The 17,534-nt window shown below is 44.3% G+C and overlaps 1 protein-coding gene across 2 annotated transcripts; it reads left to right on the top strand.

The window, feature by feature from the left end:
* On the top strand, positions 1-9,985 carry LOC309397788 (putative P2Y purinoceptor 10). Of its 2 annotated transcripts, none has more exons than XM_081964135.1 (2): positions 1-214; positions 7,343-9,985. In XM_081964135.1, exon 2 carries the CDS (start codon positions 7,397-7,399, stop codon positions 8,498-8,500), a length of 1,104 nt encoding a protein of 367 aa, XP_081820261.1. In that variant the 5' UTR covers positions 1-214; positions 7,343-7,396; the 3' UTR covers positions 8,501-9,985. The 2 variants fall into 2 exon arrangements, with proteins under 2 accessions (XP_081820261.1, XP_081820262.1); XM_081964136.1 differs by lacking the exon at positions 1-214 and adding an exon at positions 6,129-6,193.
* Positions 9,986-17,534: the final 7,549 nt, after the last annotated feature.

A 17,534-nucleotide genomic window follows, 5' to 3' on the forward strand; every position in this document is an offset into this window, starting at 1 on the left:
CCTTCCGTACAGTCACAGCGCTGGACCTTCGCTCGTCTTTCTGAAAAACTTTTGGAGACCCTCCACAGCCTTCGAGATTACCACAAAGAGGTCGAAAACGCATGGGAAATCATGCGGCCAAAATGAGGGAAACATCAGTGTTCAAAGGAAGTTTCTGCTGCTTTTATGCCTTTTTGCGGTCATCATCACTCAAAGGAACGCAAACGGCTACGAGGTAAGGCTGTTCTCTTAAAATCTGAAGTGGGGGGAAAAAGCTGCACACTGGGGCATCCTTATATATCCAGATTTTAACGTGAATTTGTAGGAAAGAATTCCGTTATTAGATATACAGAAATGGGTTTCAGGACTTCTGGGTGTTTTGCAAATCATCAGTAAGCCGCACCCTTAAATAACTACACCCATATCATAGATTGAAAGTGAAAAGCAAGATTTTCCTGGCAAGGAAATCATCAATTCAGCAGTTCTTTTCTTCAGAAAGACTGCCTTCTTTTAGCAACTGCCACATTTTACGCTTTAACTTTACAAGGTCCTGTTTTGTATTGCTCTAATCATTAAGATCTCTTTCAGGTTTTTTTTTAAAAATCTGGTGGAAAAAACAGCTCAACCAAATTAAAGAGGAACCTTTACCAAATCTTTAGAAAGATTTCCATCCCTTCCTCGTTGGACTGAATAGCTAATTGTGACTCCTGAAAGGAAAATGACAAAGGAAAAATGACATTGATTCTAGAAACAATTAGGGTCAAGTTCCGATGTATTCTTTTCTTGGCAGTCAGCGTTTATTTAAACTTTGAGCATGCATGTCTCTGAGCATCTAAGGTCTACCAGATTTGGGATGCAAAAATGCGGAACAAAATCATGTGGATAACCATTTAAATATTTAAGTGGGCAACCATTTAAATAGGAGCCAGCAGTGCGCAGCAGCTGCCAAAAAAAGCCAACACAGTTCTAGGCTGCATAAACAGTGGGATAGAATCGAGATCATGTGAAGTGTTACTACCACTTTATAATGCCTTAGTAAGACCACACCTAGAATGCTGCATTCAGTGCAGAGAAGAGCAACAAAGATGATGAGGGGACTGGAGGCTAAAACAGATGAAGAACGGTTGCAGGAACTGGGTATGTCTAGTTTAATGAAAAAAAGGACCAGGGGAGACATGATAGCAGTCTTCCAATATCTCAGGGGTTGCCACAAACAAGAGGGAGTCAGGCTATTCTTCAAAGCACCTGAGGTCAGGACAAGAAGCAATGGGTGGAAACTAATCAAGGAGAGAAGCAACTTAGAACTAGGGAGAAATTTTGTGACAGTTAGAACAATTAATCAGTGAAACAACTTGCCTCCAGAAGTTGTGAATGCTCCAACACTGGAAGTTTTAAGAAGACACTGGATAACCATTTGTCTGAAGTGTTGTAGGTTTTCCTGCCTAAGCAGGGGTTGGACTAGACGACCTCCCAGGTCCCTTCCAACTCTGTTATTCTATTCTAAAATATTAGACAGCTCTAAAAAGAAAACAAATTTTAAGAATATTTTCTTCGCCTTTAGTGGCTGTCTGAATTTTTGTAGTCCAGATGTGGTGTCTCTGCCCTAAGACTTCTGATCCTTGCACGGTTGATCCCTGAGGATAACAACCTTAAGTAAAAGATACCATAATCCATACTGCTTTGATTCCCTAAGTGCCAATGCTCCAGAAACTAACTATACCATTGGAATATCTCCCAAAGCTTGCTTCTTCCTCAAACGTGCAAAATGGCACTTTTGAATATGCTTATTTTTTCTTCTTCTTTTCAGTTTCTTTTGCTCTGGGGTAATCAAGGAGTCCAAAATTATGTGGTATGTTTTGGGGCACCCTCATTGCTGATCCTCATTTTGCCTCTGTAATAAGCTGCAGAGAATATAGAAGGACAGAGTCAAAATCTATTCCCAAGGCAATCATCAGATAAACGTGGCTTGGCTCCAGACCAAGAAAGTGGTTTGTGCATTGGAAAGCACCTCAATTCCTCTTAATTCTTATCAAGATAAAAGAAAGAGGAAGGAAGGCACACTCTGAGGTACAAGATGTTGCTAATATATTTGTTCTGATAAACCCCAAAGGCAACTGAATTTCCTTGGGTTTTTTCCCTTGAAAAGCTTTCGTTTCTCATCAATTCTGAAACTGAAGAGGTTTCTTGGACGAGAAGCTAAACGTTTTTTTTTTAAGAGAAAAAAACAAAACCCAAGAAAGTTCAGTTGCCTTTTGGAAAATCACCTTTGGGACAATCATGAAACAGATGGTCCAAAATCTCCATAAACATTTGTCCTGATAAATGTAGTTTTAGACTCAAGAATCTTTCCCTGCGTGATTGCTTAGGTTGAACTTGTACTGTTTCGCAAATTCTGAGTTTAGGTCAAGGTCCACCAACTTCCCATCGGTTTCCTGGATGGAGAGTCATAATTATTATTATTTTGGGGGAGGAAGGAGTACTGTTTGTTTACACATTTTTGGAAAAGATCATAACCCCACATTGCAGAAGAGGCGTTCTCTCCCAGAGCAGGCATGTAGGGGAAAAGTCTCTACAAAGGGTGCAGTGGAAAACATCCCATTCCTAAAAATATAAACAAATGAAAACCATCCGTAGAGCTCTCAAACCTAAAACAGCAGCTTGGGAATATCAGACAGGAAAGGGGTAGATGATCCTTTGAAGTTAAATAATTATTAAGCCAACACCCAACAATGGCTACTTTGCTCTAGAAGGGTTTGGATGAATCAGCAGTAAGAGGAAGAAAAGGAACAGGGTAGCAAGTTTCAAGAAACTCTGAACCATTAGATTCCCCCACCCCCCACTAGCAAACAGCAGCTGAGATTTGAAGGTATAAAAATAGTCTGTAAAAAAAACAGACCCAAAATAGAAATGGATCGGCTTAGATGATTTCAGAAATACTATACAAAGAACCTTTGTTTCTTGTTGTTGTTGTTAGTTGTGAAGTCGTGTACGACCCATTGCGACCCCATGGACAACGTTCCTCCAGGCCTACCTGTCCACTACCATCTCCCAGAGTCCATTTAAGCTCACGCCGACTGCTTCGGTGACTCCATCCAGCCACCTCATTCTGTGCCGTCCCCTTCTTCTCTTGCCCTCCATCTTTCCCAGCATGAGGCTCTTCTCCAGGGAGTCCTTCCTTCTCATTAGGTGGCCAAATATTTAAGTTTCATCTTCAGGATTGTATGGCCACCTATCTCACTTGCCTGGGACTCTGGGTGGCATGCATTGTTAAAACACAAATAAAACCCAAGTTTTCAACCATTAAAAAGCAAGTTTCAAAAACCAAACAAAACCCAAGAGCTGCATTTAAAATCACAATAATGAAAAGACAGAGGAAGCCACACCCTAGCTACATATAATATATCCATTTGATGGTCTCCATACTTCCTTCGTATACCCAGATCTGATGATACATCCAAGTTTTGAAAATCTTCTGAAAGGCTGGCAGGGTTTTTCATTTATTTGTTTGTGTCAGAAGCATCATTATTAAAATTTTATGCAGAGCTGTAAATACAAACAGAAGGGTGTGTTGGCTCAGTTGTTAAAGACGCTGAGCTTGTCATTTGGAAAGCTCGACATGAGTGATATCGAGTTGGCCACGCCCACCCAGCCAGTCATTAGGCAGATGAAAATAGTGGTCCGTGGCATTTAAAATTATGAATTTAGTGGTGCCTGAGGTCTGAAAGGTTGGTGAGCCCTGGACCTCTGGGATCCCTTCCAACTCTGTTATTCTGTATTCTAGAGGCAGGCGCTCAAATACATGTAGTCCTTGACTTATAACCATTCATTTAGTCACCTGAAGATGATTGATAATTCCCAACTGCCAATATTGAGCAATGTAGCCTGCCTGGAGAGAAACAGGTAAATCTAGGCATGCATTGATGTTTTATATTTCATATTTTATATTTTTATTTCTCATGTTTTACTGAAATATAATGTGAACATGCCATATATTATAATAATAATAATAATAATAATAATAATAATAATAATAATAATAATAATAATAATAAAAAAAAAAAAACTGAGGTTGAGCATCTGTGGAAAAAGAAATCATGTGTTGTCCCAATTGTAATTGGAGCCCTTGGAGCAATACCTAAAGGGCTACCTTGCTATTTGGAAATTCTAAATTTACCTGACTTGAACATTCTGACTCTACAAAAAACCTCCCTACTTGGAACAACTTATATCCTCCGACGTTACCTTAACAGTTCCTAGGTCCTTGGTTAGGACTCAAGCTGTTAGGCTACCAACCAGCCCCAAAGGCTGTGAATCTCACCAAAGATTAACCAAATAATAATAATGATGATGCCAAATGCAAACTCTGCAAAGAAGTTGATGAAACTGTTGACCACATACTCAGCTGCTGTAAAAAAATCGCGCAGACTGACTATAAATTGCGGCACAATTCAGTAGCACAAATGATCCACTGGAATTTGTGCAAAAATTATAATATTAAAACAACAACAAACTGGTGGGAACATAAGCCTGAAAAAGTCACCGAAAATCAGATGGTCAAGATCCTGTGGGATTTTCGTATACAAACAGAAAAAATGCTGGTGCATAACACACCCGACATCACACTGGTTGAGAAAAATAAGGTTACAATCATAGACATCGCAATACCAGGTGATAGCAGGGTTGACGAGAAGGAATATGAAAAAGTCGCGAAATACCAGGACTTAAAAATTGAAATCCAACGATTATGGCACAAACCAGCAGTGGTAATTCCAGTGGTAATCGGCACACTGGGTGCTATTCCAAAAGCACTGGAATTACATTTAAAACAGTTAAAACTTGACAAAATCACCATCAGTCAAATGCAAAAAGCTGCACTGCTTGGATCTGCATGTATATTAAGAAAATACGTTACGACGTCCTAGGCCCCTGGGTGGGGCCCGACTAGTAATCAATGCCAAATCCGGCGAATCAACTGGCCGCTGTGATACAATAGTATAATAATAATAATAATAATAATAATAATAATAATAATAATAATAATAATAATAATAACAACAACAACAACAACAACAACAACAATAACAATAACAATAACAGTTTACCTTAACCGTTCCTAGGTCCTTGGTTAGGACTCGAGTTGTTGAGCTACCAACCAGCCCCAAAGGCTGTGAATCTCACCAAAGATTAACGACATAATAATAATAATAATCTCATTTAAGTGGGAAAGCTTGAAGAAATTAGAGCTTCTCAGTGGCAAAGGGTTTAGAATAGAATAACAGAGTTGGAAGGGACCTTGGGGGTCTTCTAGTCTAACCTCCTGCTTAGGCAGGAAAACCTATACAACTTCAGACAAATGGTTATCCAACATCTTCTTTAAAACTTCCAATGTTGGAGCATTCACAACTTCTGGAGGAAAGTTGTTCCACTGATTAATTGTTCTAACTATCAGGAAATTTCTCCTTATTTCTAAATTGCTTCTCTCCTTGATTAGTTTCCACCCACTGCTTCTTGCCCTGCATTCAGGGGACAAGAGAATGCTTTGGAGAATAGCTTGACTCCCTCTTCTTTGTGGCAGCCCCTGAGATATTGGAAGACTGCTATCATGTCTCCCCTAGTCCTTCTTTTAATTAAACTAGACATACCCAATTCCTACAACTGTTCTTTATATGTTTTAGCCTCCAGTCCCCTAATCATGTTTGTTGCTCTTCTATGCGCACTTTCTAAAGTCTCAATGTCTTTTTAAAATCGTGGCGACCAAAACTGAATGCAGTATTCCAAGTGTGGCCTTACCAAGGCATTATAAAGTGGTATTAACACTTCACGTGATCTTGATTCTATCCCTCTGTTTATGCAGCCTAGAACTGTGTTTGAGAAATTTCTGCTGGCTTCTGATGAGAGCTTGAGACTTCTGCTTCATTACTCACAGCAAAATATCCTCAGGAAGAAATATCATTACAGCAGCTTAGAATCAGCAGACAGGAAGGAAGAGAACTCATTTAAAGCTGCCTCATCTGGAAATGAATGACCATGTCTCCCATTCATGTAACCCCACCCCTTGACACAGAACAGGATTTAAACTCCCTGGTTAAAAATAATTATAACTTAGGTTCCTTTTCCTACGTTGGTCACTCTTTCCCTTCCTCCGTGTGATTTAATCCATGGAGCTCGCAGAAGCAAAGAAGCCAGAGAACTGCGCCTTCAAAACAAAACTTGGGTAAGCATGATAGCTTGCTCGATTTCCAGATATCTTGGATTTCAAATTGTCAATCTAATAGGGAGATCCCAGCTAGTTTGGAGAGCTGCAGTAAGGTATGTCTCGCTGATGGTATGAGGATAATGCCAGCTGCCACTTTACGTTTCCTTGTGCTTCACTGCTATGCAGTGACAAAGTGCCATGAACAGTAGGGAGGGGGAATGAAGGTGGGAGGGCTTGGGGAAAATGAAAGTATATGTTGTATCTCCATGAGATGCTGCCTCAAGGTCACCCAACTGGAAGGAGGGAGCCACATACCAAACCACACTTGGACTGACCGTTATGAAAACATCTTGTGTGAACCTGATTGGTTACAATGGGGTAGTCAATGATAGATAGTTAATGGAGGTAGAGTATAACTTGTGAATTTTGGCATGCCATTCTCACTTCTGGCTTTGCAATAGTGTAATAAACTTGATCTCTAATCATATTTTTCTCAACAAATGGAGCCACGGATCATTTCTATTCAGAGGTTTAAGTTGTGACGGATCGGGCAGATTCCTGCCTTTGGCAGGAGTTTGGACTAGAAGACCTCCAAGATCCCATCCAGCCCTAAGATTCTGTTTCTTTTAGCTAACAATACGATTTGACCAATAAACTTGGCATGTGTGTTCAAGACGACCCCCTGTCAGGATTCCAAATAGCATCCAAAAATAAATCAGAGTCCAAGGCAAAGTATTGCTCAAAGTTCTAATTTATTAAAAGCGCTATGTTGGCACATCTGGGAAACCCCGAATCTGAAAGCTTCCCAGTTTTCCCCACCCAGTTGAAAATTCAAGATCTTGCCCCCACACACCCACAAGCCCATCACATGGTCCAATCTTCCACTGCCATGCTGGCAGCTTCCACCCATCCAGTTCCGGTCAGGTGCAGAGGTGCAGATACAAAGGATGACCTTGGTTTTCTAGAAAGAATTTTGTTATGGCTACATAGCATCTAACTCCGTACAATTCCCCCCCTCACATTTCCCCCACAATAGAATGATAGAAAGTGTGGCAGGCCAAAGATCTAAAGAGGAATATGGCTGCAGGCCTGACACCACCTTCCTTTCTCACCTGTCTTTCTGTAGAAGAAATAAGTGTTTGCTCCTGTTTTTCTTGTCCTTCACAGGGACCTCCTCCTCTTCCATCCACTGTGCTCAAGAAGTCCACTGACCGGAGCAAGATGCTGGCTGACAATTCTTCCGACAATTGTTCCGATCCTTCCATGGGTTTCCAGGCCTCCTTATATGCAGCGACGTACGTGGTCATATTCATCCCTGGTCTGGTGGGCAACAGCCTTGCCCTGTGGGTCTTGTGTTGCCTCGTCAAGAGGGAAAGCAAAGCGGTCGTTTTCATGATGAATTTGTCCGTGGCTGATCTGGCTCATGTCCTCTCCTTGCCTTTGAGGATGTACTACTACATCAACCACAGGTGGCCCTTTGGGAGCTTCCTCTGTCAGTTCTGCTTCTACCTGAAGTACCTCAACATGTACGCCAGCATCTGCTTCCTCACCTGCATCAGCGTCCAGAGGTACCTCTTTCTCCTTCATCCCTTCCGGACCCAAAGTTGGAACTGCAGACACGATGTTGCCGTAAGCGCTGTCATCTGGATCGTGGTGGGGGCTGCTTGCTTGCCCCTCCCAATCCTGAGAAGCCCTGGCTTAACCAACAAGGACAACACCTGCTTCGCGGACCTCGGAGTAAGACAGCTGACGCGGGGAGCCTCCATCACGCTGATGGTGGTAGCTGAGCTCTCTGGGTTTCTGCTTCCTCTTGCCATCATCCTTTACTGCACGTGGAAGATGAGGCAGTCCCTGCAGGATCCTGGCGCTCCGTTGCAACAGGCCGATGAGAGGCGGAAAGCTTGGCGTCTGATCTTGGGCTGTGCGGCCGTCTTCTTCGTCTGCTTCACCCCCTACCACGTCAACCTCCCCGTCTTTATGATGGTCAAACAAAGCGTCTTCAGGAGCTGCTTGGTCCGTCACCGCGTCCTGAATTTCCACACCATTTCTTTGTGCCTCGCCAGCCTGAATTGCTGCTTGGATCCCATTCTCTACTATTTCATGACCTCAGAATTTCAGCAGAGGCTGTTCCGACACAGCAGGGCTGCCTTCCTGCACCGGTTCATCCATTTGGACAACAGCAGGACTGCAGTTTCCGCTGCCAAGGAGGAAGAAGAGGAGGACGAGGGTGGGAAGAGAAGAGAGAATGTTTTAATGGCCTATTTGCGACCCTTTCGGCCTCAAAGACTTAAAAATGATAGCATGGATCCCCCTCTTTCTCCTTAGTAGTGGTGGGTTACAAACGGTACTCCCTGGTACGGGCATACCGGTGCCTGCTGGGAGCACTGGGTACCGTTCCAGTATGGTGCTCTGGAGGGCCCACCCACCCGCCCGTGCTCCTTACCGGTATTTGTTCTCTTTGGTGCTTCCGCTCACGTGCATGGAGCATACAACGCCTGCGCAATGCTCCGTCGAGCAGTTGGAGCGTCGCGGAGGTGTCGCGGAGTGTCGCAGGAGCTAAGGACGAATGCGGGTGCTTCACACGTTCATGTGGTGGATGCTCGGCCCCATTGCACCGTACCGGTTGCAACGGGACCCAGAACCCACCACTGCTCCTTTAGCTAACAAACGATGCATAGAGATCCATATCAGATGAGCTCCCGCCATTTGATTCCTCAAATCTTGATGACTCTGGGCTGGATATATGGACTTGGATCTGCTGAAAAAGATTGTATTTTGGTTTGTTGATGGGTGAGATGCAAGTTCTACTCTGGATGATTCACAGCAGATGGTTCCCATGTGGCCATTGCTTGATGGGACAACCAATGAATTCAGTTTTGGACCCAAACTCTGTTTCTTGAAGTAGGAACCTAGTTTATGATGTGTGGGCTGCAGCCACAGATTATGTGAGACCCCAGGGGTTTGCTTTGCAACAAATCTTAAAAATGAATCCAATTGTTCTGACCGAGGCTTCCCCAGCAGCACGAAGCCGAGCCCTCATCCCGATAAACCCCTTTTATTTAATTGACAGTGAATTCCTCTCCAGCAAAGTCTTTCCTCTCCCACAGTCTTTCAAGATAGTTCACAATTACCCACCTTTATCAGGCTTGGAGAGTGGTGAGGCTGATAACTTTCAGATGCCGCAATACTAGGCAAGAATGCAGGAATGAACTAATTGTCTCCTGCAAACTCCACTCCCCTTTCGCTCCTCTTTTATTTCTTCTGGGAGGGGGCATTCATCATCCCTTTGTCCCTTTAGTCCCAAGTCGACCCTTGTTCCTTAGCTGTTCCCTTCTCCTGGCAGCTCTGTGCATGCGCACATCAGGAACAGGCTCCAGCTGTTCTTCTTCCCCACTGATCTCTGACTCCAAAGGCAGCTGATAACTGTCAGATGGCCCTGGCCCCATCTCTGCCCCCGACGCAGAGCCTTCCCCACACTCCAGGTCTGGCCCATTTTCCTCCCCAACCTCCTCACTGTCCGAATTTGCTCCTAGCTCCGCTGGCCGGCCACAACACTGATGGGTCAGAGAAGCTGTGAGTCCTCAAGGGGAACCCATAAGCACACTGGGGCTCACAGGCATCCCAAGAAGAATGTTAATTTCTTTGAACCTCAAGAAAAGATGATCAGATTAGGGTGTGTGGGGGGGTGTTTTACTGGGCAAATGCATTAAGACCAGAAAAGAACATCCTATAATACAGAGAGAGTCTAAGAAATAGGCTCTGTCAAATTGCTTACATGAATTTAATGGTTTCAGATCCACCAGACAGATAAGATATTTATTTATTTATTTATTACTTGAACTTATTAGTCGCCCCCTCTCCCCACAGGGACTCGAGGCGACGTACAAAAGTATTATATAGCGTACAGAGGAGGTAAGAATAAATAAATAAGTTACAATACCTAAAAAAGTTAAAACCCCAGTGAAATTAACCCTTAAAAACTAAAATTACCAATTAAAAATGCCCTGGGCTGGAGAGGTTGTAGTATTATGCCAGGTCAGCTAGTCGAAACAGGTAGGTTTTCAGCTTCATACGGAAGGAGCGAAGGTCGGTTGTTGTCCTGATGTCTGGGGGGAGGTCATTCCAAAGGGTGGGGCCCACTACAGAGAAGGCCCTACTCCTGGGCGCTGCCCTCTGGCACTCTCTGGAGGACGGCACCCGGAGTAGTCCCTCTCTGTGTGAGTGGACGGGTCGCAGGGATGTATGGGGCAGGACGCGATCCCGCAGGTAACTAGGCCCTGTGCCATGGAGCGCTTTGAAGGTGGTAACCAGCACCTTGAAGCGCACCCGGTAGGCCACAGGAAGCCAGTGCAGCTCGCGCAGGATAGGTGTTATATGGGAGAACCTCGATCTCCCCATAATTACCCGCGCGGCTGCATTCTGGACCAACTGCAGTCTCCGGGTGCACCTCAAGGGGAGCCCCATGTAGAGAGCATTACAGTAGTCCAGGCGAGACGTCACCAGCGCGTGAGTGACTGTGCGCAAGGCCTCCCGGTCCAAAAGGATATCAAAGGAGAAGAGTTGCTTATTTGCCTCACTTGTCAAAATTTGTGGTGCAGTTTGTAACTTGAAAAAAAAAACATGAATCTGGGGAAATGCATACAGATATGCCAAGATAAGGGGAGAAAAAAAAGTTTATGAAGGAGAAAAAACGTATCACCACCCACCAGAGGCATTCAAGCATACAAAACTATATACCTTCACAAAAAGATTCACAGAACGCATAAAGCAACAGTGGAAACTTTTTTGAAAATCTATAAATGGTCACTGGGATGACGAATTTAGGGAACATGTAATGAGCCACTCTGCTTTTTACCACCATGGCTAGCAAAAAGAAAAAAAATAATCTCACTATAGAATAGAACAGAATAACAGACTTGGAAGGGACCTTGGAGGTCTTCTAGTCCAACCCCCTGCCTAGGCAGGAAACCCTATCCAACTTCAGACACATGGATATCCAACCTCTTCTTAAAAACGTCCAGTGTTGGAGCATTCACAACTTCTGGAGGCAAGCTGTTCCACTGATTAATTGTCCTGTCAGAAAATTTCCCTTCAGTTCTAAGTTGCTTCTCTCTTTGATTAGTTTCCATCCATTGCTTCTCGTCCTGCCCTCGGGTGCTTTGGAGAATAGCTTGACTCCCTCTTCTTTGTGGCAGCCCCTGAGATGTTGGAAGACTGCTATCATGTCTCCCCTGGTCCTTCTATTCATTAAACTAGACATACCCAGTTCCTGCAACTGTTCTTCCCATGTTTTTCTTAAAAACTTCCAGTGTTGGAGCATTTAACACTGTAATGTTCTGGGGAATCAATACAGAAAGAAATAAAGAATCCAAGAGAAATTCTACGGAGATCCTCAGTCATCCAGATCGTAGCTGTAGTGTCCTGGCTTTTCTGTTACTTGATTGGCTGACTCGGGGAAAACTCCCGACGTCATTGCCAGGACACTACAGTAGCTGTCTCAAAGGGCCTTGTTTTCTTCAAAAGGCAACCCGACTGTTTCTTTCCTTGAGGAAGAAGGGGGAAAAAAGTCCACATTTGGGACAGAGAGGACCGTTGCTTTGAAAGAGGAGTAAAAGAATCCATCTAGGTTAGAATTGAACGCCCCTCCCTCAACAGAGTGGGGCGGGGGAGAGAGAAGACACCATCCATCTCCAGTCTACATCGTAACCCTTGTAGCAGTTCCAAGAAGATTCCAGAACCAATTGTACCTCGGTTCAGGTGACCCTGAGGGCTGAGATTAAACCCCCACGTGGCCTTAAGAGCTCTCAGGGAGAGTACTAACGACCAGATGACTGCAAAGAAATACAATCCTTCCAGGGATGAGTTTATACCGACTGCCGGTTCGGTGTGTGCGCAATTTTGCGGGCGGGCATGCACTTCAATCAGAGGCACACCTGATGCACTCTCTGCATGTGTGCACAGTTGCCTATAAATAGGTTTGCGCATGCGCAGAACATTTAAAAACGTCAAAAAAAGGTGTTGCTGTGACCGGAGAACCGGTTCAGGAGCGTGGCGAGCATGCCGTCCCTGCCAGTTCGGAGACCCAGTCGCCATTTCCACTACCAGTTCCACCGAACCAGTGAGAACCAGTAGGAACCCATCTTTGAATCCTTCCAACCTCCACCATCCTATCCGATGTTATCCTTCGATCCCCCCACCCTGCACTATCCAGTCTCAACTCTCCATACCTATCTTTCCATACACGCACCGACATCAGAACCGATGAAGCTTCTTGGATGAGAAGCGACATGTTTTCTTCCTCAAGGAAAAAACAACAACAACCCGGTTGCCTTTTGCAGAACAAAAAAAAAAGAGAGGCACCTTTGAGACAACTAAACCGTTGATTTCATCCATGAGTCGGGAATTCATGAGCCCTTTAAATTGTAATGATATGGAACGGAACTCTTATAATAGCCTTTCTTTTGCTCTTGAGCTGTAGGATGCCAGGAGGTTGAAAAGGTTAATGCGTAAAGAACTGGAAATGCTGGGTGGAGTGGAAGGAAATTGTGCTTTTGTGAGAAAGCAGAACCCCTATCAAAATTCTGTCATCCTCTTGATTAAGATGTTTTCTTTTCTTTTCATACGTACAAAGGTCAGAGCGGGTTTGAATTGCATTCTCAGAAGAAGAAATCAGAAAAACAGAAAGGAGATAGAGGCAAACCAGACGCCCAAAAGGAAAAGGAGGAACAAAGTGCCTGAGGGTGAACCTATGGCACAGGTGGCATGCAGGGCCCTTTCTGCAGGCATGCGCGCCATCACCCCAGCTCAGCTCCACCACGCATGGGCGCCCCCTGAGCGTGGGTGTTCCCCCCTGCATGTGCTCGCCCCCTCCGCACAGGCACGCATACCTTCTGTCGGCCAGCTGACTTTTGGGTCTCTGACACGCATGCTTGGGGACCAGTACACAAATGCGGGGGGTGCAGGGTGATGGCCCATTTTTGCTCCCAGGAGGCTGCAGGGGGTATGTGCTAGTTGTTCCTGACTCTAGGGGGCGGTGCTCATCTCCGTTTCTAAGCCAAAGAGCCAGCGCTGTCCGAAGATGTCTCCGGGGTTATGTGGCCAGTATGACTAAATGCCGAAGGCGTACAAAACGCTGTTACCTCCCCACCAAAGGTGGTTCCTATTTTTCTACTTGCATTTTTACATGCTTTCGAACTGCTAGGTTGGCAGAAGCTGGGACAAGTAACGGGAGCTCACTCCGTTACGCGACGCTAGGGATTCTAACTGCCAAACTGCCGACTCTTTCTGATCGATAAGCTCAGTGTCTTAGCCATTGAGCCACGGCGCCCCTTTTAGTGGGGAGATTACTTATGGTTACAATTGAATGAGAGCCAATTTGGTGTAATGGTTAAGGCACCAGGCTAGAAACCAAGAGACCGTGAGTTCAAGTCCTATCGTAGGGACAAAGCCAGCTGGATGACTTAGGCCAGTCACTTTCTTTCAACCCTAGCATTGAGGCAATGGCAACTGTTGTGTCTAAGGCTAGCAAACATAAGGTGTCAATCAACACCCACCAAATGTCTGGATTGGTCAATTCCTGTAGGCGTCACCAGAGGGAGCTATCATTCATCTGATTGGTTGCCGGTTTGACAGCTGCTATATAAATAGCTGTCAAACCGGAGTTCACTGTTCTTGTTATGGTTTTAATTAGTTGAGTCTGAAATAAAAAACTAGTACTTTACCGGATCGCCTCATGCATTTTAATTACAATTAAGAATATAACAGCAACCACTTCTGAAAAAACCTTGTCAAGAAAACTTTCGGGGGTTTTCTCCAAGAATTGGACATGATTGAATGGAAGGGGGTGGCAATAGATTCAAACTTCCCAAATCAACACAGCTTCCAACACCTCTGAATTTGGCAATGCCGTGCATATCTAAACATGTACATAAGGGGGTGGGGAATGAGAGGGATGCTCAAAACATGCTTACAGGCTTGTATGGGTTAAGCAAACTTGCACTCAAACATATATTTGCAAAAATGTATATGACTTAATAAGCTGTCTTTTAGGGGGTGGAGAAACACAACGGAAGGATTTGCCCACTAAACCTAATTTTAGACAAGTGGTTTTTCTTACATCATTTCAAAATTGCTTTTTTGGTTTTTACTGCAAAGGGGAAGGAGGGAAAGAAAGGGAGTCGGGATTTTAAAAAATAGGAAATGTATCTTTAATCATCGTTTCACAAAATCTGTAATAAAATAGAAATTTGGTGCTGAAGGAAACTGTGGTCTACAGCTTTCTTTTTCCATCTTGTGCAATACGTTGGAAATCACGTCAAGTGTTAATACCACTTTATAATGCCTTGGTAAGACCACACTTGGAGTACTGCATCCAGTTTTGGTCACCACATTATAAAAAGGCTGTTGAGGCTCTAGAAAGAGTGCAGAGAGGAGCAGCCAAGAGGATTAGGAGACTGGAGGCTAAAACATATGGGCATGAACTGGGCATGGCTAGTCTAGTGAAGAGGAAGACTAAGGGAGACATGATAGCAGTCTTCCAATATCTCAGGGGCTGCCACAGAAAAGAGGGAGTCAAGCTATTCTCCAAAGCACCTGAGGGTAGAACAAGAAGCAATGGATGAAAACTAATCAAGAAGAAAAACAACTTCGAACTAAGGAGGAATTTCCTGACAGTTAGAACAATTAATCAGTGGAACAACTTGCCCCCAGAAGTTGTGAATGCCCCAAAAGTCTTTAAGAAGATGTTGGATAGACATTTGTCTGAAACGGTATAGGGTTTCCTGCCTAGGCAGGGGGTTGGACTAGAAGACTTCCAAGGTCCCTTCCAACTCTGTTGTTCTGTTCTATTCTATTCTATTCTATTCTATTCTGTTCTATTCTATTCTCTGTTGTTCTGTTCTATTCTATTCTATTCTATTCATTATTCTATTCATTATTCTATTCTATTCTATTCTATTCAATAAGTCAATTATTGGAGAGGCAATTCTGGCCTTAAGGGAAATTGGTGAGAAAATAAACACTTGATGGCAGTAGTGTAAACATTTTTAAATTGGATTTGATGATCTTCTGTCTTACCAATACAGCCTCCTGCTCATCATAACCAGAAGAAATCAAAAGGTTTTCAGACAATCAAATATTTTCAACAGGAGCAGCAAAATGTCTTGTGGTGCCTTAAAACACTTAACATGCTGTTGCATTGCATTGGCATCCTTCAGTCTCAAAAGACGATGGTGTCGTGCTCTGGAAAGAGATCAAAGCTGGAGTGTCCTCTCCAGAGCACGAGGCCTGGGTAGATTAATATGGAGGATAGACTGTTACCCAAGCAGCAGATTCCCCCCTCTCCACATCGCTGAAATAGTCCAATGGAATCGCAGAGCTGATACGGTTGGTTCCAGCTGCGTCGCAGGAGTTACCAGAACGTGGTTGTACACAGTCACAAACTGCTTCCTGGACTCCGGCTCCGGATTTTGCCTGGAGGTTGACTCCTGAAGCCTTTTCCAGTAGTGGATGTAGCCACAAGGCAGTGGAGGTTTGTAATCAGAGTTTCTCTTCTCCTAGAAGATGGCTCTGCCGCTTTATCAGCCGTTGGGGCGTAGAGCCCTCTTCCACCTTCAAAAGCGTGGAACGTCTTCTCCTGTAACCCTGGAAAGGGGCCCTTACGAGGTGCTCCCAGCCGGGCCAGCTGGAGCAAGGCTTTTTAAGGAGGTGTTACTCCTCCATCACTCACCCTTTGTCCTGGCTTGTGACAGGCAGAGCCTGGCTTCCCAACCGTTGGGCCCAGGATGGCGGGTTTTAACATGCTAACAAATGTATTATCATACACGTTTTGCCAGATTATGATATTTGTACGACTCTACTGAAATTCTTTTACTAGAGGAAAAAAAATCTCCACTGATTGACAATGTTTTTTTTCCTGGCTAAAGTAAGGGAGGTAAAAGGGAAGACTTGGGGCATAGAAATCAAAGCGATAGCAATAGCACTTATATGCCGCTTTGCAGCCCTCTCAAAGGGATTTACAGAGTCAGCATCTTGCCTCCAACAATCTGGGTCCTCATTTTACCGACCTCGGAAGGATGGAAGGCTGAGTCAACCTTGAGTTGGTCAGGATCCAACTGTTGGCAGCCGGCAGTCAGAAGAATTAGCCTTCAATACTACATTCTTAACCACTATGTCACCACGCAGATCCCAAGACTACTGTATAAGCATAGTGTTTATGTCTGTATGCCAGAGCTGGTATTCAGCAAGTTCTGACCGGTTCTGGAGAACCGGTAGAAGACATTTTGAGTAGTTCAGAGAACTGGTAAATACGACCTCTGACTGGCCTCGCCCCCATCTATTCTCTGCCTACGGGGCGCAGCTAATCGGGAGGGAATGGAGATTTTACAATATCCTTCCCCTGGAGTGGGGAGGGAATGGCTTCTACTGTACAGTGCAGTGGAGTTGCCATGTTAACGGCTTCACAGTACTCCACAAGGGGGCTCCCTCTCATAAGGGGGAAAATCCAAGATTAGAAATTACGTTTGGTCCAAACGTTTCCCCCCTATAAATAAATTCCCCGGGCAACGCTGAATTATCGGCTAGTATTGCATACAATTGAATTTTCTCAGCATTTAGTGAGGGACTTCTTTGAACAGTGATGGATCATATTACTTGCAGTAGAATTCAGGACCCGAAACTGTATTTTGCCGAGAACAAAATATGTGATTCTCAAGATACGTGGTTCTCCTCTCCAGCAACAACGGGCAACCGTTGCAGGCCTCGTCTGACCACACTGAACAATTGTGTGCCCTCGGAAGCCACATAATCAAAAGGTTGGTAGGGGTGCTAGTGCTGGGGGATTTCCTTCGTAAACTTCCTGTCAGCAGATTTTGCAAGAAACTGCTTAGAAGCAAACTCCGATATCAAATTAAAAGCCAGTCATCCCAAAGAGTTCAGAAGTAGCAAAAGGAAGTTGCTATGTGAAAAATTACCTGGAATGGCATGAATCTGAGACCTAGGGGTGAACTTGGAATTAAGCTTATCAATATGTTGAAAAGGATTTATGCCCTGTGCGGACAATATCCTACATGGAATGAGAAATTTAACCGATTTTAAGTCTGAAGAAACTGATAAATATCTTGATTTGCCACTAACTCTCATGAACTGGGTTAGAACAACTACCTTCACAGTATCAGTCATAATGTATACAGCAGTGGTGGGATTCAAATTTTTTTGACTACCGGTTCTGTGGGAGTGGCTTGGTGGGAGTGGCAGGGGAAGGATACTGTCAAATCTCCATTTTACGGCAGTACAGTAGAATCCATTTTAAGGCACAACAGGCTATATTTTAACAGAACACACACATCGAGGGGTTTTATCC

This window comes from Natrix helvetica, assembly GCF_964273705.1.
Source record: "Natrix helvetica genome assembly, chromosome: 11".
Lineage (NCBI taxonomy): Eukaryota > Metazoa > Chordata > Lepidosauria > Squamata > Natricidae > Natrix > Natrix helvetica.